The sequence below is a fragment of the Rhea americana genome, unplaced genomic scaffold, assembly GCF_003343005.1.
Source record: "Rhea americana isolate MKP2758 unplaced genomic scaffold, rheAme1 scaffold_453, whole genome shotgun sequence".
Lineage (NCBI taxonomy): Eukaryota > Metazoa > Chordata > Aves > Rheiformes > Rheidae > Rhea > Rhea americana.
In genome coordinates, this window is record NW_028186594.1 from 86229 (window position 1) to 112395 (window position 26167).

General features: G+C 39.3%; 1 protein-coding gene across 2 annotated transcripts in view; it reads left to right on the plus strand.

The window, feature by feature from the left end:
* The window catches only part of NSF (N-ethylmaleimide sensitive factor, vesicle fusing ATPase), an 81353-nt gene that overhangs the window by 25144 nt on the left and 30042 nt on the right, over positions 1–26167 (plus strand). For both annotated transcript variants that reach the window (XM_085316162.1, XM_085316161.1), the window contains exons 5-10: positions 2966–3132; positions 4319–4426; positions 5063–5138; positions 9555–9710; positions 23108–23307; positions 25264–25429. In XM_085316162.1, the coding sequence (XP_085172288.1) occupies positions 2966–3132; positions 4319–4426; positions 5063–5138; positions 9555–9710; positions 23108–23307; positions 25264–25429 (873 nt within the window). The remainder of the gene's footprint in view (positions 1–2965; positions 3133–4318; positions 4427–5062; positions 5139–9554; positions 9711–23107; positions 23308–25263; positions 25430–26167) is intronic.

Sequence of the window (26167 nt, forward strand, 5' to 3'; positions counted from 1 at the left end):
TTTAGAGCACTGTTGTGGCATTTGAGGTGTTTGTGATCCTTCTAGGGAATTCCTGTCTCATTTGAGGATTGTTGGCAGAGCTGATGACTGTATACTGCATCAAAAACCGAGGAGAACCTAGACTGAGAAACAATAAAACTGTGAATGGGAGGCATGGCTAGGAAGACTTTCTCCATGGCTGTTCGTTTTCCCAGCTTCTTTGAAATCAGCAAGTTAGTGGGCCTGGGTCATTAGTTGACTGTGAAGTCTGATGTCTCTATGGATCTCTTTCTGCACGGGATTCTTATGCCATTTTTGGTGTTTGTTTGGATTTGTTTGCCTCAGACTCTTGCTTGGAAGCGTCTTCTCTTTGCTAGCTGAGTTTATGTGGTGGGTTTTGTTTGTTTGTTTTTTAGTTTAGAACTACCTGTAGTTTTTTACAGATGTGAGAAAGGAGCCATGGATTTACCCCTCATCCTTGTTTGGTTGCTCCTCAGTAGCGTGGGCCAGCTGGTTTACAGATAGATGTTTTTTGTAATACTACAGTTATTTTGGAAATAAATGCTAATATTCAGCATCATCAGTTGTTAGAGCAGATTCCTGATTGTACTTGTACTACACACCGCTGCAGGCTTACCAAGTGTGTGGCAATGTGTATTAAAAAAGAAATTGCAGCAATTTCATGTAGAGTGACTAAATGTCGTATGACTCCCTTGTGAGTATAAAGAGTTGGTAAAGCTGTGCTACAGGTAGAGAGAAATATTCATAAAACTAGTGACTTAACAGGACTCCCTTTTTATCTTTTTCCTCTAATAATGTGAAAACTATGCTTTAAATGTCAGCTTAAAGTGCAGTTCTCTTCTTAATGGTACAGTGAAGCTGAATTCTGTCAAGCCCCTGATCCTATGAGTTAAGATTTTGCAGGTGAATAAAGTTCGTAACTTTGCCTTTGTGGACTTGGGCTTGGGGCTGAATGCTTCCAGCAGATATTGCCATCTTGCCTTTAGTACGGCTTGACTTCAGCTTTATCTGCTCCTGTGGTACGGTTAGGAGATGCATACCCAGAGCTGGGTGCTGGCCGCACCAGCTCCACTCGCAGTGGCAGGACATCACTGCTGCCTTCTCACCTTGCCTCTCAGTTTGTAGGATTTTATGGGCTTATGAAGCTGGTGGAATATATTGCTTACTGGGGCACATCCTGACTGGTGGATTACTGTCATCCTTTGTACCAGACATCCCCAACACTTGCTCCTGGACTTAAAGAGTGCTTATTGATACCTCAATTCTGTGAGGTGGCCATGTACAGGGATTAATGTTCTTTCCAGATGCTTTTATTTGACAAAGCCCTGATATTAGGGAAGCAACATGAAATAACTGCCCTGAAATGATCTGTAAGGTAAGAAGGAGTCTTGTTATGTCCTTGCAGGGCCAATGTCCCTCCCTCATCAGCTGTGATACCTCTGGTGCCATATCCTGTTCCAAAAGAACAAGTAAATATACCTCAGTTCAAGAATTGGCATACTGTTTCTTCCTTATCCTTATTTCCCTGAACATTTTTCTGAAACAGCTCATTTCTAGGTGGCCTGTTCTTATACAAGGTAGGACATTAAATTTATCTGCTATGTTGACCTATGTGTCTTTCAGTATCATCTTAAGCAAATGATAGGCTCTTTTCATTCCCTGTGAGTGAATCTGTTCTCCTAGCTGATGCTTGTCATAGGTGGATACTTGTGTCAACTTAGCATCTTCCCGGGAGCTTGCAGGTTTACTCTGGAGCGATTTCACTGCCAAGAGAGTTGACAGTAAATAGCAGGCTATGGGGGAAGTATATTTCCCTTGTTCACCTCCTACTGCCTTATCCTTAACTGTGACTTCTATATCAGCCAAGATGTTTTTCTTTAGATTCAAGACAAACCTGGAAGATATCTCAGTGTTCTGGAGAAATGTCTGCTCCTATCCTTTTCTGCAGTCTGGAGTTGCTAATTATTAAGACTCTCTGCTTTGTGTAATCCTGTCCTTCTAATCAGTTGTGTGTTGAGGTGGTGGCCTTGAAGATGTGAAGCATGCTCTCCTTTTCTTTTGTACCCTCTTTCCTCCAGTTACAGCTACAGCTATTCTGTTTTTGACATGCTGAGCCCTGTAAGGATTGAGTGCAACTGGCAATGACTATGAAGTACCTTCAATGCCACGTTGCTTTCTGCCCTTTTTTAGATTCTGCATTACTGGAGGCATGCTAAGATGGCCTTCAGTGCACCTCTGGCGTATGGGCTGTTCCCTGTGTCAAAGAGGAAGGGTAGTTAATGCCTTATGGGTTGTGGAAGCCTGGTAGATTATCTGCAGATTTAAGGGCAGGAATAGCAACGTAACCTAACTTTCTGCCACCTGGCCTGGAGGAGACCTAGTTCAGTCTATTGCTGCATTAAAAGAGTTGTGACTTCTTGTCATCGCTTTACCAGCAGGACTAATCTTAGTGCTTTCTTTGGGGCTTTCTGAAGACATGTCCTCCAAATCCTATCTTGGACATCGATGTTGATATTGTGGTAGTATAGTGTGGGTGAGTTTGCTTTCATTGTCCTCATCCCCAGACTCCTGTGGYGTTTGAACTGTTTTGAGGGCATTAACAGGGATTTTTAAAAAAATGCAGGGGTTTTCAGTAGAGATATATCCATCCATCTTCTACTGCAACATAAGAAATACAGCGAATGTAAGAGAAATGAGGGTCTCTATCAGAAATAATAGACTTAATTTTATTAAATCTGTTGAATTCATGCAATCACGTATTTCAGATAGCAGATGTTCCTATTTATCAGAAGGACTTTTTTAAAGTGTTTTCATGGGACAGATATTCTAAGAATATTAACATCTGGCAAGTGATTAATCCCATATAACTGGAAAAACATGTATTTACAAACTTGTAGCATATTTAATCATTGTATGAAGATCTTGCTGTGCTGAAATGTGTGTGTGTGTTTTTTTTTTTTAACAGTTTCTTTATATACTTTTGACAAGGCTAAGCAGTGTATTGGCACAATGACGATCGAGATAGATTTTCTGCAGAAGAAGAACATTGACTCCAACCCCTATGACACAGACAAAATGGCCGCTGAATTCATCCAGCACTTCAACAGCCAAGCCTTCTCAGTAGGGCAGCAGGTGGGAATTTTTTTTCACCTAAAATGGTCTTGAAGAAAGATGTGTATACTGATATATGCAATGATATGAAATATGGAAAAACGCCTAATACTTAGTCTGTGCTGCAAAGGAGAGCTTGTAGGCAGAGGTTATTTATTATGTGAACAGTTTCTTTATGAACAGTTGAACTATCGTGACTTTCACTGAGAGCATGAGCAGAGTGGTTTAAAATCTACCTTTTCCTTCGCTGAAGAAATACGTCTTTTTGAGGAAAATCCTTAAGCTTAAGAAACCTGGGTTCTTTCTTCATCTTGGCCTGGCTGGATATAAGTGGAGCAGCTCCTGGAATCTTTGGACAAGTAACTTTGTCTTCCTTCTGTATCAAATGAATATAAACGCTGTTTTAATTAATCTTCAGTAGCATCTTTGAATTGCAGTGTGTACTGCTATAAACATTTATTACTTCTCTGCAGGCACCAGTTGTAAATTAGGTATAACACATTTGACCTAGGGATTTCTGAAAGCTGATGTCCCTATAATTGAGCCTTTTCAGCTCTATAACAGATGGATTTTTGTCCCTAAGAACTACTGTGACAGTGTCTAGCATGCCACACTCTCAAGACAGACTGTGGTCTGTCTCTCAGGGTAGTTTACAACATGCAGCACCTGAATCTTAAATCAGTTGCAAATGTAATCTTGGAGGAAAAGAATTGCAAAGGCAGACCGCTGTCTTCTATAAGAAGGGACCTTACTTTTGCTAATATTTGCTCTGTCTCTCAACTAACTATTCCAGAACAATTTTTGAGGTATCCTTGTCAAACCAAAATGCAAAAGATAAAAAAGGACTTGAGCTAAGTTGCTCTCCTGGCCTAGCACCAATATTTAAAGTATCACGAGATGATATAGAACGTATAGCCAGGGGATAAAGGAGCAGAGAGAAAAACTTTTCTTGGAAGGAAGCAGCTCTTTGAATTTTCCCTCTTGACTTAAAGTTGGGTTACTTTTGCTCTTTTGCACTCAAGTATGAGACATGGAAAGGATGTGTTCAGTAAGGCAGGCCTTCAAAGGGAAAAGCTGTATGGAATTTGTTAGGTGGTAAATGTAAGAGTCGTTGGGCCTCTTTCTTGTAAAATCTGATTAGCCTTGTCAAAATCCTGTTCAGATCTTTAATTAGTTAAAATTTCCATTTTTGCTTCTTTTCACTCAGCTTGTCTTCAGTTTTAATGACAAACTTTTTGGCCTCCTGGTAAAGGACATGGAAGCTATGGATCCCAGCATCCTCAAAGGAGAGACTGGAGCAAGCAAAAAGCAGAAGGTAGGGCCACAGGAATTCATGTTCATTCCAGAGGGTTGGCAGAGACTCAAGTACTGATCAGATGATTCAAGGAAGAATTTAGGTTACTTGCATTTGCTTCATCTGACTGCTGCTTTTGCCTTGGAGAAGAAAAGGTTGAATACAGTCTCTTGTGCTTATGTTTCTGGGAGCTTAGAGTTGCACACACTGAAGCGCAGAGCTGGGACTAGATACAAGGAATATTATTTGGTCTTTATCCAATTGTTCCAAGAAACCACCTCTTCTGACACTTTCTGTTCTCCAGATATGTCCAGTTGTGATGTTTTCCCCCTCTGTAGAAAGCATTTTTTTTGACTCCATTTACTAGATCTTGCTGAAAGAAAATATTTGATTTTGAACGAAACAAAGAGCTTTAAAAAGCCAGCACATTATAAAAGGAGTTCCTTAGGTATAATAAAAGCATTCAGTGTCATATGATTGTTACTAAAATTAGTGTTAGAGGAGGTGTTGATATTTCACATTTTTACCAATGAGTTCTGTAGTGGAACTTTTGCCACTGTTTCTCACTTTCAGAGGTGTGCTTGGAAATATCCAAAAAAGAATCTGAAGCTGAGCCTAGTAGTTGGATTTAACTATTTGGTTTCCTCTCTCTTGCAGATTGAAGTTGGCTTGGTTCTCGGGAACAGTCAAGTTGCCTTTGAAAAAGCTGAAAACTCTTCTCTCAATCTGATTGGTAAGTGCTACTATATCCAAAGGGGGATTAATAGAGCCTGAAGTTTGCTACTTTTTTGGGCCTCAAGGAGATGCCTGCTTCAAAGTGTGTTTTTCTAGTTATATCATTTGACCAAATTGATTGAAAACCACATCCCCAATTTTTTCCCAGGTATCTATTTAAACTAGCAGATGACTGGACTTGATCTCTTAAGAACCATTCACAGACCTTGTAGAAAGCAGATTGTGCATGTTCAGGAGTCTTGAAAACTGCTGCCCTGAGAAGATATCACCCCTCCTGCAAACATTGCTTCTTCTAACCACGGACTCTATAAAGGCACTATATCATCCAAGTAGGGAGCTTCGCAACTGATTGACATGCTAGAGCTATTTGGTGGGCCTTCATACCATGCTTATTACCATGGTCTATCTAAAATATGAAGGGAGAAGACAGGAGGAAAAAAATGTCAGCTTCTTAAAGGCACTCACCAAAACAAAGTGAGTTACGTGAGTGGAGAAGGTAACCTAGTCATTCTGCACTCGTACACCTAGATTAGAGAGGCACCGTTGGCCAGTAGCTCTAGCCAAAGGCAACAGCTAGGTGAAAGGTTTTAACTCTCTGTACATCAAAGAATGATATTTTCAGGGACACTTAACAAGCCAATGCCTGTTTAATTTGAACAGCAGATAGATGGGAAGGTGAGAAGAACTTTTCTGAACGTGTAAGTCAAAACTGTGAATCAAGTGCAAAACTTGAGAATCCTGTCTTTAATATCTCTTCTCAAAGGAGAACCTTAAAAAGCTGATAGATTAGAGACTAGCTTGTGAAGAACACTTCAGTTTTCTTGTCTTGTTGAAAGTCCTGCCCTTCAGAAACTGATGCTAGTTGCAAAATACAGCACAGTGCGTTATTGTGTGTGTTTGCATTAACTGTTCGCGCAGTAAGGTTATTAGCCAAACTTCATCTCAACAAAATCTTCATGCACAGATCTGACTATCAAACAAGTCAAGGAACAGTTGGTGCGTTCTCCTCATGTTCATTTAGGTAGAAAACTGGTGTATAGGCAGAAAGGGAGCTCTGATAGTCTGGCTGTTCCCTTCTTTGTCTGTGTTAGGAAGTGGACAATACCTCCCTAGTTGGTAGTATGGCTCTAGGCATTCCTTGCTGGCTGTGCTTTAAGTCCTGCACTGAACAGACATTCCTATATTCCTTTTCTTTTTCTGGAATCTCTGAACTAAGAAACCTTTTATTTTTGCTACTGTGCTTTCACAGATGAGAAGTGGCAGAGCCTTTGCCGCAGGTGAAGGCAGCTGTGACGGAGGGTACAGTGAACCTGGCCACCTCAGCTGAGTGACTGTTTTAATAGTGTTTTCAAAGCACAACTCTACTTGATTGTGAATGCTCAGTATTTTGAGTATCTTGTACAGATTTGGTACAGAAATAAAGCATGTGAGATTAGTAGCGTCTTGGGAAAACACAGTTTCACTCTTCAGCAATGTAGGAGCTCGTGGTAGAGACTGAGTTTTGATGCTGCCCAAAAGTGTCATCTTTTCCTCAAGTGTGGGGCTACTACTTAATGTTCTGTAGTTGTCTGCCACGCATGCTACAGTTGTTGCAAAACTGAGGAGGCATGAAGCTGTTCTGTAACTACGTACCCAGCGTATTATATAGACATCTTTATCTGAAAGTACATTCTGTACCTTAAAAAAAAAAAAGGTCTATGGAAAGGGATTGTAGATGACACTGTAATTAAGCATATTAATTAGGATTCATTTTTTTCAGAGTACCAAGTGAAGTTTAGATGTACATCATTATAGCCCATTTAATTGTTACTGTTTTGAGGTGGATATTAATATAATCCAATTTACTGTCTCATAGCAAGCAGTGATATTTTACTTTGTTAGTGTTCAAAGCCATATGATGACCTGTGATCCTTCTCCTAGCGTGGAAAGGTATGAAGAATGGTCCTCTGGGAGAGGTAATTGATTTGGAATAGGAATCCTTCACTGCGATTCTACTTCATTGCCTGCAGACAAGACAAAAGAGTTGCTTATGCCTCAATTTACTTCTGTTAGATTGGTACTTTATTTAATCTCCTTAGTGATCTGAGGCAGAACTGCTTAATGGGCTTTGTTAGTCTCTGGAGAATTGTGAAGTTGTGAATAATTAAATTTTGAGAGGGAAGATGAAAGTAAAGCAAGTGCCACTGAGCAGTACCTTCAATAAATCACCTTTATTTTCCTCAGCAGAAAAGAATTGTGGTCATTAAAAAGTAATGCTGATTCTATTTCTTCTATTTAGCATAAAATTGTGTTTTAAAACCTGTGAATGAGGTTTTTAGTTGAATCAGAGAGAATTTTATTGTGATCAGGTTCAGCCAGAAGGGGGGGATGTATGCCAAGGTCTAGAGGAAAAATAAAGTGCCTGGGTGAGTGTTCTGATCTAAAAATTGCAGTGAAGCTATAAGATAATAAATATACAGTAATTAGTGAATCAAATGCTCACTGCTGCCCTACTTGGTACTATGTGTTAGCAATGCATGTTGTACATAGTACTATGCTGTTGCTAACATGATAGAGACGTGTTCTTGTTTATTTTGTCATGTGAGGAATTAAAGTATTGATTCAGGATGTATTTAGGCCAAGATTAATAGCAATCTAATGCAGCTTATGCAGAACTTTTATTCAGCGTAGGTATTGGACTCTGGATGTCTGCAGTTAGGGGAAGTTGTAGCCCTTAGGCCCAATCCTGTAAAGCACTAGGTGAGTCTAAGAAAGTAGACACCCAAGAGACACCCAGTTCCAGCGAGAATTAAGGAATAGTTAAGGATCTTTGCTTCCTCTCTGGATTTTTACATTATTTTTAGTTTCTCTAGTAGCCAAGCAAAATGACTTTGCTAAAAGCCCTTTGGAAGTGTTGATCTGACCAATATGAGTGTCAATGACTGACTGTAAATTCCCTCAAATGAATTTAAGGGGCAACTACACGGCTTTGTTGGCGTTGCAGCTGTGTAGTTCTGATTGTAGCATTTTTGCTTACTGTCTGCCTCCTAAATGCATCTATTGCTTTTAAGCTCCTATGAAAACGGAATATGGAGATGCCAGAGAAGATCTGTGGAGCTACAGGTCTTTAAATTAAAAATCTGTACAAAACAAATCATCAGAAACTGTAGGAAAGAATCAAATTAGTGGATATTTGTGTAAGAATGATACACTGGGAAGGGTGAGAGTGTTGTCTGTAAGAGAAGTCCTAGATCGTACTGGAGGTTTATTACAGGAATCAAAAAGCTTGGGGACAGTGGCTGACCTAGTCTGCCTGTTTTTCAAAGTTCTTTCAGCAAAGCTCTTCATTGGAGTTTCTTTAAAAAGAAACTTAGCAGAGATGTGTAAGAGAGAAGGTCCTTGCATGAATGGATGAATGATGAAAGGGTAGAAGTAAATAGCAATTCCAGTGGAGTTCAGCATGAGTCTCTGCTGGGGCCTTTGCTTTTCATTATAATTATGGAATTAGCTGGAAAAAAGGTTGAGTAATGAGGTGACAAAACTTGCTCTTATTGGACTGAGTGACTAGGAAATAAAATGGCAGTGGAAATTCGATACAGATAAATAGAAAGTGGTGTGTGGAAGGCAAACACTCCTAACTTCAGTCAAGAATGATTGCTCTTTAGAGCCAAGATCCCAGTTACGATAATTCCAAAGCTTTGCTCAGCAGTCTGAGCCGTCTCATTAAGAATTACGGAGTGCAGTTGTTAAGATTATTACACATTATTTAAAAAAGGTTTTGGAACAAAGCAGGGCATAATTTTACATCTGTATTCAATATGCAGGCAAACCGCAGTGTGTGTTCTGCTCTGCCTGTCTCCAAAAGGATATAGGAGAAATAGAGAAGACTGAGAAGAGAACAACAGAGATGCTCAAGTGTGGAACAGCTGCTGTGTAAGGAATTAGTAACGAGTTAGGACTCTTCTATCTGTAAAAGCCACAACAGAGGTGGATAAAAGACAAGTCTAGTAAAATCCTAAGTGGCCCAGAAAGAATGGAAAAGAGCTGATACTGTTCACTGTTTCTTCAGATGTAAGAAATGGGGGGGCATGAAATGAAGCTGGTAGGAGCTGGCTCCAAAGACGCTGATTTGTCGAGCTAGGTCCTGTAGGGTGTTCTAGGTCCAAAGTTTATGTGGGTTCAAGGGGCTTAGACAAGTTTGTGGAAGAGAAATCTACTGAGGATTATGAAATACATAAGAGCAACGTTTGGCTCAGGAAGTCAACAGGAACAGTTGAAAGCTGGGAAAATAATAAGGAGAAGTGTCCAGCACACATTTTTGCGCTCATATTATAGTGCATCCTCTTGGCTAATGTTTGAAACTGATTATTGAGTTAGATGGGCATGGGACTGACCTGGTAGAACTGGTAGAAACTGTCTTTGTTTGTTTTTTCAGGTAAATCAAAGACCAAGGAGAACCGCCAGTCAATCATCAATCCAGACTGGAATTTTGAGAAAATGGGCATTGGAGGTCTCGACAAAGAATTCTCAGACATTTTCCGACGAGCCTTTGCTTCTCGAGTTTTTCCACCTGAAATTGTGGAGCAAATGGGTGAGTGTGGTACAGGGCGATATAGCTGGGGTGCAGGATGCAGGCCTGCTTTTGGTTTGGAAAGATTGATACCAGCTAACAACCTCATGATGCTGTGATGCTGCTGTTGCTTAGGGATCCAGTGGACTAACAAAGCCTTTTCTTTTCCTGTTGCTCTAAAATGTCTTTCATGCTCTTGTTACTTGGCTAGGAAGTGGGACAAAAAAAAGAACTTGAATATTCAACTCTGGAGAAGAAGTATCTGAGTAGATGAGATGCATGGTTTAACTGAATACTTTTCTGTTGGAACTCAGACACTTCCTATTCTCTTGAATACTTCATTTATTCATAAGAATGAGATTGAATGCTCCCATTTCTGACTTACTGCAGTAGACTGCACAAATCAAAGGAAATTCTGAGTTTAATCTTGCCTTGCATATAGTATTTGTTGTCCCAGCAATTGCAGTAGAAACCTAGGTCCTTTTCACAGTGTTAGCCCAATAAATAGAGTATCTCGTGTGACCTATGTTTAGTCAGATTTGAAATGCTGGAGAGGATGCACAGGCAGCACATGTCTTGAAGTTTGTGAAACAAAGCACAGATGCTAAATGCATCTTTTCTAGGTTGGAAGAAAGAAGGGCAGTCCCAGTACTTTGAACACACATGCTGGCAGGCAAATAAACAGTACTGATTGTAAAAGTACCTCTCAATAGGGAGTATGCAGCTTCAGGAATCTTATTTTGTCACATAAAATAGCTAGGGATGTCTTAACTAGTCTTGTTTCTCTAAATACAATGTTGGTGGGTTTGTGTTTAAACTCTGGATCTGGAGCTATGTATTTTTTTATTTATGCTTATATTTCTTTACCTACCTGCCCTCTCCCCAGAAATAAAGCAATCAAGATTTTGATTGCAAACCAGATTTCTATTAAAAGATATGTCCTGTTTGTGTGTGGCGGTGTACATTTTGTTTGTTCCTAGTGCTGTGGAATTGGTATCAAACTAACTGTCCTGGGAAGTGCATTAGATCTTTTCTTACAGTGATTTAAATGCATGAAGAGAAACATTGAAGAAACTCTGTAGACTAAATCCCATTAGTGCTTGACTCTCTTTCCTGTCTTTTTACTTCATATTGATCTAGTAGCCAAAGCCACCTTGGTTCTCTTGAATTTAGTGGCTGTGAACAAGTCATAACTTCTCTGCCTCAGTTAGAGAATGTAAAGTGCTTAATTTTGCTAGTATTTAGCTGCTCTGCAGAGAGAAGTGAGAAAAATGGTGTTTAGTTATGGAAAGAAAAGCTCTTCTCTCGCCTATATGCTATATATTTTGTCCAGTTCAGCAGTGTTCCTTTGAGCAGGCCTCTGGACAGACCAGCATTCTTTACTTGAAATATTTTGACATTTTGAAGCAACCATCCTGTATCTTCATAGCAGCAGTACAGAGTCCTTAACCCTGACCATGCATGACGATAAAAGATTTAGGTGCTGGGAGTTCTCACCAGTGTCACTTGACCATAATGAGAAATGTACTATTAGACTAGACAGAATTACAGCTTGTTTTCCATTTGCTGTAGCTTCACCTATTCAACTCTCCTGGCTTCATGCTGACTGGTAGCATGCTAACCTGTGAAGTGTCAAGGTAGGATTATATTCTCTTGGTATTATCATTGGCTGAAGTTAACCTGAAAGCTGGATGCTGTTTGGTAATAGTGTGCAGCAGCTAACTTTGTAGGTGGAGGTCTTTCATGGCAACAGGTACCTCTTCAAAAGGTCAGAAAGCCTGCCGGCTACAATGTGAAGTTGTGGAGCTGCTTTTCAGGGTGTGCTGCTCAGATGGTTCCTCTTGTTAAATGGGATTGCTTAATACAGGAAGAAAAAAATTCTCTGGAGGACCACTAGTATTTTGATTACCCTTGGCAATGAATTAAAGGTGTGCCCTATTATTTATATAAATACATATACCYTTACTTGTGCATGTTTACACATACTACACAAAGAAACATTTTTTCTGGTAAGAAGTTAGACTACAAACAGATTTCTCTAGCTCTCTGATTAACCCTAGGGCTAAAAAGCTTATCTGAAATTTGAAAAAACAAAACTTTCTGACGTTCATTTTCTTTGCCTTAGTTATAACTTGCTCTTAACTATATTTCAGATCTGAAATGTCAGTGTGACAGCTGTTCACCTTTGTATATAATTTATTGGGAAAGGAAAAGAAAGAATGTGCTTGCTATCTGGTGCTGTAGTGCTCACTCACTTCTGGTTTTTGCCCATTGCTCATAGACTGCAACTTCCATGCCAAATGCAATAAATATTTCTGTCCTGTAACTATATGGAGGCTGTAGAGACCCTTATACAATTTGTGTGTGGTTTATCTAACTTCCAAGGAATGTTCTGGATTTGCAGTGTATAAATCAACTTTAGTTAACCATATCATCCAAGGGTGTAAATACTACTTGAATGCTACGATCTGTGGTTTGTCCAGGAGAAGAAGTCTTAGATCGGTTCCAGTTAGTCATTAAACCTCACTGTAGCTCCCTGCTGCCCCTAAAAGAGTAACTTTTCATATCCTTACCCACACCTTTCCCTTGTGCATACACACCACCTCCTTTGTGGTTGCTTTGGGCTTGTATGGCTCTGTAAAAACTAATACACCAATTTAAGGTGATTGTTTTTAAGGCTGTACTTTCACAATTGTTTAATGGGGATCCTTTAGTATTATGAACATCAGTGATGCAATTATCTCTCACCTGATGTTTGGCTCTGAAGTTAATAAAGATTTATTTCCATCTTGGCAGTCATAAGCTTATCTGGTAGAGAATCGAGGAAGTATCCTGAGGCAAAAGGGGGATTCCTTTTTAGTGGTATCCATGAGGCCTCACTGTGGTAGGAATGGTACTTTTAAGGAAAGACACTTACATTTGCAGGGCAGCTGATGGAGGTTCAGTTACTTTAACAAAGGACACTTTTAATGTATGTGTGTATGTATTATGTGTTAACTTCATGCATCTTGAAAGCTTTCTGTTGTACTTATTTGTAGTAACTGAACAAGAGATACCTGGGTTATTCTAGTCAAAACAGCCTACTCTAGTTGGAGAGGGGGGAAAAAAGTATTTTTAATAGGCTGATCTACACAAGCAGTGTTTTTACGGAATCCTCCTCTTTTTCAACCCCTTTCCAATTCTCTGTGATGTTTAGCTCAAAGTAAAGCTGTGATGAACTGCAGCCTTAGTGATGAACTGCAGCCTTTCTACTGCTTCGCCTCCACCAAGTTGCTTAAGACTAGTTTTGGTCACTCTTTGTATCTCATAGGCATCTTCTTTTTCAGACTATAGTTGGTCCTTTGTATTTGATAAATATTGTACTTTCATTCCTGCAGATAAGCCTTTTCTTCAAATCCATGCTAAATGCTAGTTCTTTCTGTTGGCACTTTAAATTCAGCTCATTCAGTTTCTTCTGGCATTGTCTTACATTAGAATTGCTGAATATTTATTATTCTATTTCTCCAACTTCAACAAGTGTTCAACCATTTGGGCTCAAAGTTTTGATACTCAGTATCTGACACTTTAAATTTCAACCAAAAAACCCCCTTTTAAGTCATCAAAGGAGAACACTAGTATTCAACTCTCTTGTTTCCCTTTTTAAAGACCATTCGTGTCTCCATGTATTCTAAACACGATCTTTACTTTCGTGAGGGAAGTGATTTTCATCACTTACATTGCAAAATGATCACTTTAGAAACCTTCAAAAAGCAGATTTCATATGTATGTGTACTTGTTTAAATCTAATAACAAGTAGAAAAATGTTTGGCTTGACAGATCACACTTCTGTTGAGAGACTGAAATATAAGCCCTGTTCCTTGTCCTCTCCTGTTACCATCAATACGTGGGTTAAATTAGACGTTTTGGAGGTGATTTCCTGTTCTTGGTAACCATCTTACCCTGTGCTCTGACCTCTTGGGATCAGTTAGTCTCAATACCCTGTGTATTTGAAGTACAACTCGCCATCTAAAAGTGGAGTATTGACAAACACAGCATGAACATTCAAGTTAGCAGATACTCGGATCTTTTTCTTTCTTGTCTTCACTCAACAGGTGGAATCCAATACTCAGTTATTTTCCAAGTTATGTTAATATCTTAATGTTCTTGAAGTACTCGGATGCTGTAAGAGAAAAATAAAATTGGAGAGGATCTCATTTAGTTCATTCCTAAAACAGGATAATGTTTATGAGAAGTCTGTATCAGACATGTTGTCTCACCTGTATACTGAAGTGATAGAAATGCTGGAAGTTCCCAAGATGCCTTATTTCACTCCTTAGAGTATCTTTACTTTCAAAATATTCCAAATGTTTAGTCTCAGTCTTGTAGCAATTTGTACTATAGACAATTGAAATGTTTCTTTGTTTTTCTGGCTTTTATATACTTCCCTGGTCATGTTTCTGTTCAGTCTTCTCAAGGCAAGATCCCAGTTTCTTACTTTCTCTCATAAGCTATGATCTCTAGACTGCTGATCATTGTTATTTCTCTTCCTTGGGTCTTAAAATGCCGTTAAAACAGAGTACAGTAACCATCTGAGGTGCCAAGTAATTCCAAGTAAATTAGCAGAGTTTGTTTGTATCTTGATGGTGTGTTCCTGTTTTTAATCAATATAATTTTTTTCTATTGTTTTGCAACATGCGGTTAATTATTCCTACCCAAATGTAGAAACCTGTGCATTGAAAATGACATTGTTTTCAAATGAATTTTATCCTGCCCTTCAGTGTCTTTGTAGCTGTTGTAGTTTTGTGGTGTGCTTATTAAGTGCATTCTGTTCCATCTTCCAGGCTGTTAGTAAAAGCATGGCATAGCAGTGAATCCAGGGTAGGTCTTTTCTCTTTCCACTCTTGACAATGAGCTGTTGAGAATTGTTTCAAAAATTTCTTTTTTAATTTTGTTTTGTTCCCTCTGTCCCAACCACTTTTCATCTACCTTAACTTCATTCAAGCTGTGTTCCTGTGAGGGTGTGTAAGACTTATTATAGCTTTATGAACGTCTGAATCCCCCTCTACTGATTATTTTATTTGTTTGTTTATTTTCCCTCAACCCCTTCATGACCTGCTATCCTTTCCTAGGGGGAAGTTGTGTCGAACCAATCTAATAAATTCCTTTTGGCAATTATTCATATCCTTGCTTTCTTTTACCTAGTTAAAAATGCTTTGTCCCCGACTTCTTCCAGGAATTAGGTTAGTGACAATTCTATTTTTTTCCGACTCTTCTTTTCACTTTATGAAGTCATGGATGACATTCAGCCTCTTTCCCCCAGAAATGTTTTGTCCATCTTCTACAAAGTCTCAGTGTCTCTGAGATTGTTTCACGCACTCCGAGTGCACTTAGGTGAAAGTCAAATCCAGGTAATCTGCAAGTATCTAATACTTTTGGGCGGTAACTTGTTCTTATACTATTCTGTGCTCAGTTCTTGCCTACAGGCTTTAATATTGGCTGGCATTCAGCATGCGAAGTTTTCGCTCAAGTAATAATTATTTAGCAGTTTGAACTTTGCATTGTTGATGGCTTTCTTCTCCACTKAGAAGAGGACCAACACTTTCCTATGTGTTTTCTTTATAACAGTCTTATAAAATGAGCCTCTTCTCACTCTGAAGCATGTGGTTCCCTGTGGCCGGTGTGGCTGAATCTGATCACTTAGCTCTTCTTCAGCATACCTGAAGACTTCTGTGTGCACTCTCTGACACCCTTTTCCCTCACCTTCTTCAAATCATAGAGATTGACCTCAGACCACCCAAACTTCCCCCATAGCACAGACTTGAAGGAAGTTATGAAGCCAGTAACATGAGGGAAGGTCGTGTGTGGGTAGATAAATGGTTGAAGGAACAAAGTAGGAATAACTAGTCAGCACTCCTTAATGGAGGAAAGTCACAGTCAAGTTCTGCAGGATTCAGGGCTGTTCAGCAAAGGGAAATATGAACTCCTGCACTTAGGGAGTAATAGCCCCATGCACTAGTACATACTGAGGGCTGACTGGCTGGAAAACAGCTTTGCAGACAAAGACCTGGGGGTCCCAGTGGACACCGTGCTGAACAACAGCCAGCAGCAGCGAGCCTTTGGGGCCAAAAAGCCAACAGCATCCTGGGCTGTTTTAGGAAGAGTGTTGCCAGGTTGAGGGAGGTGATCCTTTTCCTCTACTCAGTGCTTGTGAGACACATTTGGAGTATTTTGTCCAGGTCTTGACTCTTCTCTACAAGAAAGGTATGGACTTATTAGAGCAACTCCAGGGAAAGACCACAAAGGCATTTAAGGAATTGGAGCATCTGTCATTGAGGAAAGTCTGAGAGAGCTGGGATTCTTTACCCAGCAGAAGAGAAGGCTGTGTATAAATATCTGTTGGGAGAGTGTAAAGAAGATGGTGCCAGATTCTTCTCAGTGGTGCCCAGTGATAGGACAAGAAGTGATGGGCATGAATTGAAACACAAATAACACGTCTTTATGATGAGAGTGGTTAAACTCTGGTAGAGGTTACCCAGAGAGGTTTTGGAGTCTCCGTTCTTGGAGATAATCAGAACTCAGTTGGATGTGATCCTGGCCACTTGCCCCAGCTGACTCTGCTGGAGCTAGGGGGTTGAACTAAATGATCTCCAGAGATCCTTCCAACCTCAACTATCCTGTGAGCCCGCAGAAGGATCTTCCAAGCCTGAGCCACTTGGTGGTAAAAGACCTGGTGAAACTCTGTGTCAGTCAGTGAAAATCAATGTGCCTGAAGTAAAAAAAAATCCTTGTAAACTTGTAAAAGCTGGATTCTGAGCTAACCTTCCATTTAAGAGCAAAATTTTGGGGCTATAATAGATATAAAAAACACCTGCTCAAAGCTTAATGGGAGCCATTCAATTTCTACCTGAACTTTAAGAATTCTTAAGAAAAAATAAATCAAAAACTAATGTAGAATTTAATTATGCCACTATATATCTGTGTTTTGTTCCTATTTGGAATGCTGGATGCAATTCTGGTCTTCACTCTCAAAAAGGATGTAGTAAAACTGGAAAAGGTTTGGAGGAGGCCTTCAGGATGATTAGAGTGGAAACCCTTCTTTGCAAGAAGAGAATCTGCTTGAAGATCTTCAGCTTTGGAAAGAGACAAATGGGATGGATGTGAGAGAGAGCTACAAAATTCTGCATGGCCAGGAAGGAAAAATATTTGCTCTTTCAATACAGGAGCATGAACATGAAGCAAAGTTTGCAAATGGCAGGCTCAGAATAAAGGGAAGGGGCTCTTCATGAAATGTGCTGCAAGGAATTCCTGTGTTATCTTACAGAAGCTGTAAGTGAGAGAATTTTGCAGGTTCGGAGAGAAACTAGAGATGGACATGGGAGAGAAATCCCTCAGTAGTTTCTTAAAACATAGGGAATGTTTTTCAGGAGATGCTCGAGCTGTGTGTGGTAGGAGGTGGGAGAGAGGTATTTTTGTAGCAGGTGCTTGTCTTGGTTTTATACACTTCTGTGTTGATGACTGGTCATCATCATCAGATACTAGGCTGTAAGGACTTTTGCTCTCACTTCATGTGGCTATAGTTACGTTCTTTAATTAGCAGACATCACTATTTATTGGCAACCACAATTTTGCTCTAGTTAGAAAACTGGGCCTTGGGACATCCAGTGACCTTGTTATGCTCAGACTTGTTTATTCTGTAATGCTTCGTGGGTAAGTATTCCATAAAGTATTTACAAATTACATCATATTGACTTTATAGGTAGATAGAAATGATCCAGCTTTACTTTACTTCAAAGAGTAGAGAATGCTGAGGAGATTTATAGCTATTAACACCCAGGTGGGATGTGAATATAAACATCAAGCACTGTGTTCTGCACTGCATCCAACGAGTCCGCATAATATTCATCTTAAATTAGCTACATTTTTGTAACTCATCTATTAAGAGGCAAAGGTGTTTGCTCTTTTTTGCTGGAGTGGTGACTTCTTCTAGAGATAAGTTTACTTTGTATACATACTTATTGCAATGCCTTTTTTTGAGTCATGATTTTGTTTGTGTCGCCAAAGGCATTGTGTTGGAAGCCCCTTTAAAGCTGATTTATTTTCCTTTTTTAGCATGTTCTATCAGGAATTGATAAATGTCCTATTGTTGCCCTAAATCTAATTATTGCTTCCTTATACATACATTAAAAAACTTCTCACATATATATATGAATAAATAAAAGATACGGTGAGAAAGCTGGGAGATGGTTTTTGAAGGTCTAGAAGGAAGTTACTGACTTGCATGTCCTCTCCTTAGAGAAGCAAATGATTTGTTACATCAAACAAATCATTTTCATCTTATGTTGAAGGTCCACATAAGATAAAAACTTCTGTTTAAAGTGTAGCCTTTTGCTAGTGCCTGCTTTGAGTTAAAAACAGAAGCAAGTTACTTCATACCTGACGRTATCACGTATACCCTACACGAAGATTAACTGGAGGTGGTGATCTGGGCTAGAATAATGGTAGGTTTATGGGATGAGAGGAGGGGGAAATTCCACCCAACCATGTTAATGGAAAGTCGGGTCTATGTGGGAGGTGAGGTCCAGGCACCCTAATCTTATTCTAACCTGCTTCAAGATTAATGTGAAAAGATAAACATCTCTCCCTGATGTATTCAGGATCAATACTTTACTATCGATGTAGATTCCTGATAGGTGCATCTGAACGATACAATCGCACCAAAATGCTTTGATTTTAATGAAAAGGGGAATTCTGCTCCCAAGTAGAAAGTGCGTATTATACTAAAACATTTCTTCTGATCTTTCAAAGAAATGAATAGTGAAAAATGAACAAATAAACTTCATTTTATCTTTGGGGAACTGATATTCTGGTTCAAAGTGTTTGACTTCTTTTGGGGACATTAGTAATTATCCCATTCTTACCAGTTTTCATGATTTTCCCCTAATAGTTTGCATAGAATGTTTTCCGTGCAGATTTTGCAGTTCCTGTTGATGTACCTATTCAGCGTTTAACCATATGTCATTAGATTGTATAATTAAGTATCCCATTACAAGAATGACCTTTGATTTGGAGCCCTACTGGTTAGGCTAACAAGTTAGAGATGTCTGCGCTGCTAATAATTTACGTTTATAATATTCTCATAATAGTATTGACATTTGGCTACATTGGTGAAATCAGCAAAGTGGAGATAAACTTAATCAAAATTCCTGTGTGGTGCATGGGATCCCACTGTGATTTGAGACTTAACATTTGTAGTTTGTCATCACCTGTCTATTTTAATAAAGTCCTACTTATGTTTAAAACTTTAATTTTAGCCGGGTGAATGTAGTCATGCAAGGAAATCTCTACTGGAGTAGCTTGTGGCAATTTTATTTTAAGAGGAACTAACTGCTTTGGTTTCAAGGATGTTTTTTCCACTTGAGCAAGAGTCAGCGCCCACTTAATGCTTTCCATGTTCAGTGTATATTCAGTGTGAACCAAGTCTTATGGTTTGTTATGTCTTTGATGTTCAGATGTGGGGGAACATGTGTGCCTGTTAGTTGCTGAAGAGCAAACATGGCCTGTCCCATGGTGGTCCAGCCTTGTCTTTATGAGGTTCAACAGTTAGATGTCAGGTTGTTTCTGAGATCTGAAACCTGCTGTGTCCTACAGTTGATCTTTTTGCTCTAGTGGGATGAGTAGCTAATGGCCTAGTAAAGTGTGAGGACTTTGGCAGGTAGGAAGCTGAAGCAGCAGGCTAGCTTTGTCCAGCCTTCTTTTCTTCTCTCTTTTCAGCAACTCTTTTTTTTTTTCCGGGCTTATCATGATGAGACATGACGCTTTCTCATGGTAAGTTTGAGTACAAAGAGAGGAAAATCCTGTGAGGCTTTTTTAAACAAATCTGTCCAAAAGCTGAGATAAGACTTCAGGTGCAGTGTGCTAGTGCTTTGTTAAGACTGCATTTATTCACACAGGCGAGGGGAATTTGGGGGCTTTTCAAGAAGTTCACTTTGCTTTGGGCTGCAGAAGAGAAAATTCTAGCAGGTATAACTAGGTTATAAGTCCTCCTAGGAGAGAGCCTTTTTATTGCAGGAAAGCTAGAAAAAAAATACGATGAGACCATTCCCTGTGGTGTGGTCTTTTTTTTCTTTTATTTTTTTAAAGGGTGTTAGAGAAAAATGAAATTGTATAGTACAATTTCCATGCCTCCTACATGCTGGTAGCCTTTTGATAGCCTCTCTCGCTGGAGCACTGAGGAGCTGTCTGGGCATCAGCAAGTTTCTGTGCTTGGGATTTCTCTTCAAAGAATCACTCATCATCCAAATCCTCGTTTGTGCTGTTCGGCTACATAGGTGATCATGTTCCTCCACAAAACACGTTAACAATAACTTTCGTGACATTGATTTGACAGGAATAGCTTTTAATTTATCCGTACCTTATTTGTTCATGTGTGAAATTAGTCTTTACTGACAGTATATTTTGTTCATGGTTTTGACTCCTGGATGCCTGAAAGTTGACTAATGAATTCTTCTGAACTGCCTCTCGTTTTCTTTCTTTCTTTCTTTTTTCTTTTTTTCTTTAGTAAGACTTTTCCCTGGGGAGAAGCCCAGAAAAAGCTTTGAGCTTTACTGCTGTGCTCACCGGTGCAGTACTGTTGCTTTCTGAGGTTTTGATAGGCGTCAAAAACTCCTCATTATGTTGTTCTCTTGCAACTTCATTTCAATCTATCATGAATAACGTGGAAAAGAGGGAGCAGTGTGTGCAGATCATAATAAAGATTTTTGTACTGAGCAGTTATTCTGACTGAAATCTTTATTATCTGGGAATAAATGAAATGAAACCACAGCTGAGTATGGCTAAGTGAATACAAGAGATGTACTTGTTCCTTAAATGCAGATCTTTCTCTTGAGGGCTGTGCCACAGGGAGGGCTCTGTGCTAGCAGGGCGTGCTAGATGGGGAAGAACTTATCTAGTCAAGTTGGAAACCAGGATGGAAAGGCATGACAAGTAACTTGATGTGCCCAAGCTCATTGAGCTTTTGATAATGCTAAGAAGTGAGCTCAGGTCCTCCARGTCTAAGCTCAGTGCCATCACAGGTTGCTTCATTTCTTTGCTGTTAATGTATCTCTTAAGCACTGCAGGACTCTTGTTACGTGGTTTACATGCTTTAAAAAGTCAATCAGCAGGAATGTAATCTCCTAAAATAAACACATTATGAATGTCATCTACTGCATGGAACTGTTTCTACTAATATATTGCTTTTTTCCTCAATTAATATCTAAAAGTCTTAAAGGTTTTAGATTGATCCAATTCTTCTTGAGACAAAACGCAATTTTTCGTCTTCCAATTTAGTCATATCTTGTGTTCCTTGCTTGTTTTCCACTCTATGTGTGTGAGGGTTTTGTGTGGCAGTAGGAGGGAGAAAGAGAGAGCTCCTGAATTCCCTACCCTGGTAAATAAACACTTGTGTTCAAAGTGGAGATCCTTGCTAATGAAAACTGCTTGGTACTGCTCAAACTCCCAAGTGTGCTGTTTGCTGTAGGGTCTGCTGGATAGAGCTAACTCAAGGTCTCTCTCCATGGGATGCCCTGTAGGTTTGGGAGGCGAGGATGATAGTGATACACATATATAGATGTAGAGAAATATAGAGAAAAGGCAGTAAATGCAGAGCTTTGTCAACTTGCTGTTGGTGCTGTGCATGGCTAAACATTGTAAAACGTGAGAGGGAGGTCTTGTGCCTTTGTGGGTTGAGCAGTTTGCTGTCTGCATGTCTTGCTTTCCCATGGGCAAGGTGAAGAGATAGTGAGGAACTAATACTTCTAGTTGTGCTTGACATTGAGTAGTAAGAAATAAGTTACTAAAATATCTGCTGTGTCCTGAGTGTGGAAAATAAATGTGTTTACTCATAATTTTCCAACTGAAAAATAGAAAAAGGAGGTCTACTGGAAATACAAGGATCTAGGGAAAAAAAAAGTTATTTATTTCTCTTTTCTACTTCTTCACCATTCTGTGACCAGACAATATCCAAACTTGCTCTTCTACTGAAGCAATCTTCTACGTGTCGCTGTCTTATAAATCAGGCAATATATTGCTTATGTCTTCTTTCTTCTGCAGCTTATTTCTATTTTCCTTGGCTACTCCCAGAAAAAAGATTTTGTCTTCATGCAGTTACTTTTGCTATTTGGCTAAATGCTGATAGTCTCTTTAATGAAAACCAACTTCATCATAGATATGTGCTTGTATCACCGCCTCCTTTAGCACAGTATAAGGCAGAGCATAAAATACTCAGACATGAGGATTTTCAGACAATTGATAAAATACATCTGAGGCTCACAAGCTGTATATCCAAAATTCCATGAATCTTGTAGGAAAACCTTCCTTGTTTTCACTTGGGAACCTCTTTCAAGCAGTTGTGTGTAAGCTTAGGAGACTTGAGCCTCATTTTTAATTTGAACGTGTTCAGCATTAGATTGCATCCATTGGGTCTGCTGTTTTCCTAGAGGAGAGAATTTTGATGTTAGTGCTCATAGGTTGTAATTGAAGTCTTATTATTTTATTTGAATAAATTAAACTTTTTCTGTCTAGTTACAAGTCAAGCTTTCTAGGCCTCTGATGGTTATAATGGTTCTTATGAAGCTTTTTTCAATTTTCCAAATATTTTTTCCTAAAAAACTTGAAATCAGAAATAGATGTATTCCATGTGGGACTTTTTAAAGGCCTATGCAGGGGTAAAAAGTTAGGCAATATTACATGGTGTTTTTTGCTTTCTGATTCAAGAATCATATTAGTCTGGTTTATCTAAACCTACACTGGGAGTTCACATTCAGCTGAGTAACTTTGAGGATCTGATGCTTTTTTTTTCCTTACACACTTGAAAATTAAACTCAACTGAAACTCTCTTAAAAAGAAAGATTACCTTTGTATGTGCTATATGTCCCTCTAGGAGAAGAGAAAAATAAACCAGAGTTAGCACGTTTGTCTTAAATTGCTGGTGTATCTGCTTGGCATTCAAGGTGTATGGTATTTAAAAAAGCATCTGCAATCCCTTGCTGTCTGGAGATGACCAGTGTCCTAGGACATACCTGTTGTGTTTTGTTGGACTTACTCACCTGTTCGTCTGACCCTTGTTTACCAAGTGGTCTCTGTTGCTTTGTACTGCTGACCTGAAGTTGTCCTTCAGGCTCTCAGCTGTTGACTTAGCATGCCTAATGTATGGAAGAGTATTCATGCTGTTCTATGAATTATTTTTTGCTGGCCGTTGCAATCATTGGAATGATGTGGATGCGGTCTAGCAATCCTGCGTTTGTATCTCACTGATGAAGGCGCTGAACGGAGCTAAGGCTAATGCACATCTCGATAAGTTCTTTGTAAAAGTACCCCTATTTTAAATAGCAATTCCCTCATCACTCTATTGCTCTTTCCTATGTTAGCCTGCTTTCTAAACTTGTTCTCTCTTGTTCTAGGCTGCAAGCATGTGAAAGGTATTCTCTTATATGGACCTCCAGGCTGTGGTAAAACACTCATGGCTAGACAGATTGGCAAGATGCTGAATGCCAGAGAACCAAAGGTGGTCAATGGTCCAGAAATCCTCAATAAATATGTGGGCGAGTCTGAGGCCAATATCCGCAAGCTGTTTGCTGATGCAGAAGAAGAGCAAAGAAGGGTAATGTAAACATAGATAAATAGCATGGTCAATATGAATGTGCGTAAGGAATGACCAGAAAGGAAGTTTATAATCAGAAAATTGCTGCTTGCATTAAAAGACTGAGTCACTGCTTGGCTCGTGATTGTGGTTACTCACTGCAAGTCACTAAATATTAGTGTTCTACAGATACACGCAGTACTGGTTTAAAAAAAGAAAAAAAAAAATAGAACCAGAAAAGGTAGCCTGTCTCTTAGCTAGCCATGCTTGAGCCCAGGGTGAGAAGAAACGCCCCGTGCTGAAGATAGACAGTTTGTTTAGCTTTCATGCAGAGTTATTTTAAAGTAATGTGGTTAGACCCATCCTAAACAAGTGATGAAGCTTTGAGTTGCTATTGTATATGATGGCTCTGTGTCATGTTTTTTGTGGTTACATTATATTATACAGTGCATCAGCTGCTCAGAAAGTGGTTAAAAGTAGGATGCTAAAAGTTTTGCTCCTTTTTAAAATTTGGAACCAGTGAGTCTAGTTGGATTTTTGCTAGTGAATTCAGATGGTAAATAACATAGCATGAGTGAAAGCATAAGCTTTCCTGGCTTCAAGATTTTGGGTTACATAACTATAGTGTAAATATAGTTCAATCGAGTGTTTTTAAAGCATTGTAAGCAATACATTACTAATTTTTATCAGCAGAAAATTAATGAATAAGAATTTTGTCTTGAAACTAGAGAATATGAATCTTCAAAAATGGAAATGGAGTCAAAGACTCTGTTTTTACCAAATTTGCTTTTTACTCAATACTGAAGATTGGGCTTTTGATAGCTAGTGATAGTTTGAAGGTGTAAATACTTTTTTCATTTGTGCTGTGGATCCCTTAATTTTGCTACAGTTTTTTTGGTAAAGAAAAGACAATTTCGGTAAGCGACAGTTAAATATAGAGAAATCTTTTCAGAAGACGGTACCAAAGGACATTGTGTCCCTTAATTTTAGTTAAGCCTAACAACATTGCACATTTTGATAGTGGCTTGGTATTATTTAATTTTCTTCTGCAATAGACTTGTTAATCAGTAAGTCAGCTTTGCATGGGAACCCATACAGATACAAACAATCTCCTTCTCTCTGCTTGTTGCAATATAACTGAAATCTGTGAGCTCCTTTTCCTTTGCAATAACACACCTGTTAAAATAGACTTTATATTGGCTGGAGGGGATGGTCCTGATGACAAGCTGAGAGATTAGAAAGGTCTCGAAAAGGTTGGTATTGTAATGACTTGTATCTGGGGCAGATTGCCAGTGACAGCATGTTCACCCACTATTAACATGGTCTCCACTGTCCACAGAAGACATTAAAGAAGTGAAATTTGAAGGGGAAAAGCTTCATAATACATAGATGCGGTCACAAAAAGTATCCTATTCTCTTACCAGCTGCAAGTGCTTCACCTTTGAGTGAACCTGGAAATAAGCAGTTCTGTTCCTGAATGGCACAGAATGAACGGACCCCTCAAAAACATGAAGAACAAAGTTACTCTGGCAAGCAAATTTCCAGTTTTAGTACAACTTAGGGTATATCTAGCATCGGGTGCATCACTCCACAGATGTACTTTGTTCTTTTTCTCCCTTTCAGGGGGATTTTCTGGATACTAAGTACTGTGACCCTCTGTCTGGGCTGTGTGCTCCAACTTTGGGACTGTGTTTTTGCTGTTCAGGCTAGTCCTGTCCCTTGAGCCTCTGCTTCTCATATCATTGCCAACTATAAAGTCCTATATTTGGACAAAGCCTGTCAACAACACAGTTTTGGAGAATGGTATCCTGTGATTCTGGAAAGGGGTGTAATACAGAGCATGTGATATTAAAAAAGCACATTGAGATACCAGTGTTTTGTATCTCCGTGGCTGATCGTGTTGAGAAGTTATTGTTTTGATTGGATTACTTTCAGTGATGACTTGCAGCATTCCTGACATGTTTTTCTCTCCAATAGCTTGGAGCAAACAGTGGTGTTCATATCATCATTTTTGACGAGATTGATGCAATCTGCAAGCAGAGAGGGAGCATGGCGGGTAGCACTGGAGTCCACGATACCGTTGTAAACCAGTTGCTGTCTAAAATTGATGGAGTGGAGCAGCTCAATAACATCCTAGTCATTGGTATGGTGGTCCTGTTTGTCTTATTATGGGATCTTGTGGAAAATCATTGAAATTTTGCTTACTGCATATCACCTAAATGATTGTTAATGGTATTGGATGTGTTTAAACTCATCCAAATGTCAGAGTTTTAAAGCAAAATGGTAATGTAGCAGGGTGGTATTGCTGCTTTTATTTGAAGGGAGATGAGGAAATTTTTAACAGGTGTTTCATAGTTTAAGAAAGCAAGCAAGAAACGGTATGTACTGATGTATCAGCATATGAAGATCTGGGGCTTCTCTGTCTGTGCCGTCTGGTTGTCCTGGTTCCATGAGCCCTGCCCATAGTCTCTCATTCTGCTTAAATCTGGCATGTGTCAGACCCAGCTTGCTCAGTGCTGCAGTGTGTGCACGCATATCTCACTGCTAATATAAGTTGCTGTAATACCTGTTATTTCATGAATTCCTGTGATGATATGAGCTGTTCAATTAAATTCTCAAAGGAATGGCTGTCCACTACAACCTTATTCTAGATGGCCTGAGACTTACTTTCGCTGTCCTGTGGAGCGTGTGACCCTTTCGTGCCCCACGCTTGCCTTTACCATTAGTAATAGGTAGGACTCGGAGCTGGGGAGAACCTGCTCTGCTATAGTCAAGCCTCTTAAAGCCATGAAAGTCTCTTTGCTTAGACTCTGGTTTGATCCCTGTTGCTGTGACTGCTTCAGTGCATGACATTCCCAGTATTTCTAGAGATGGGTATATT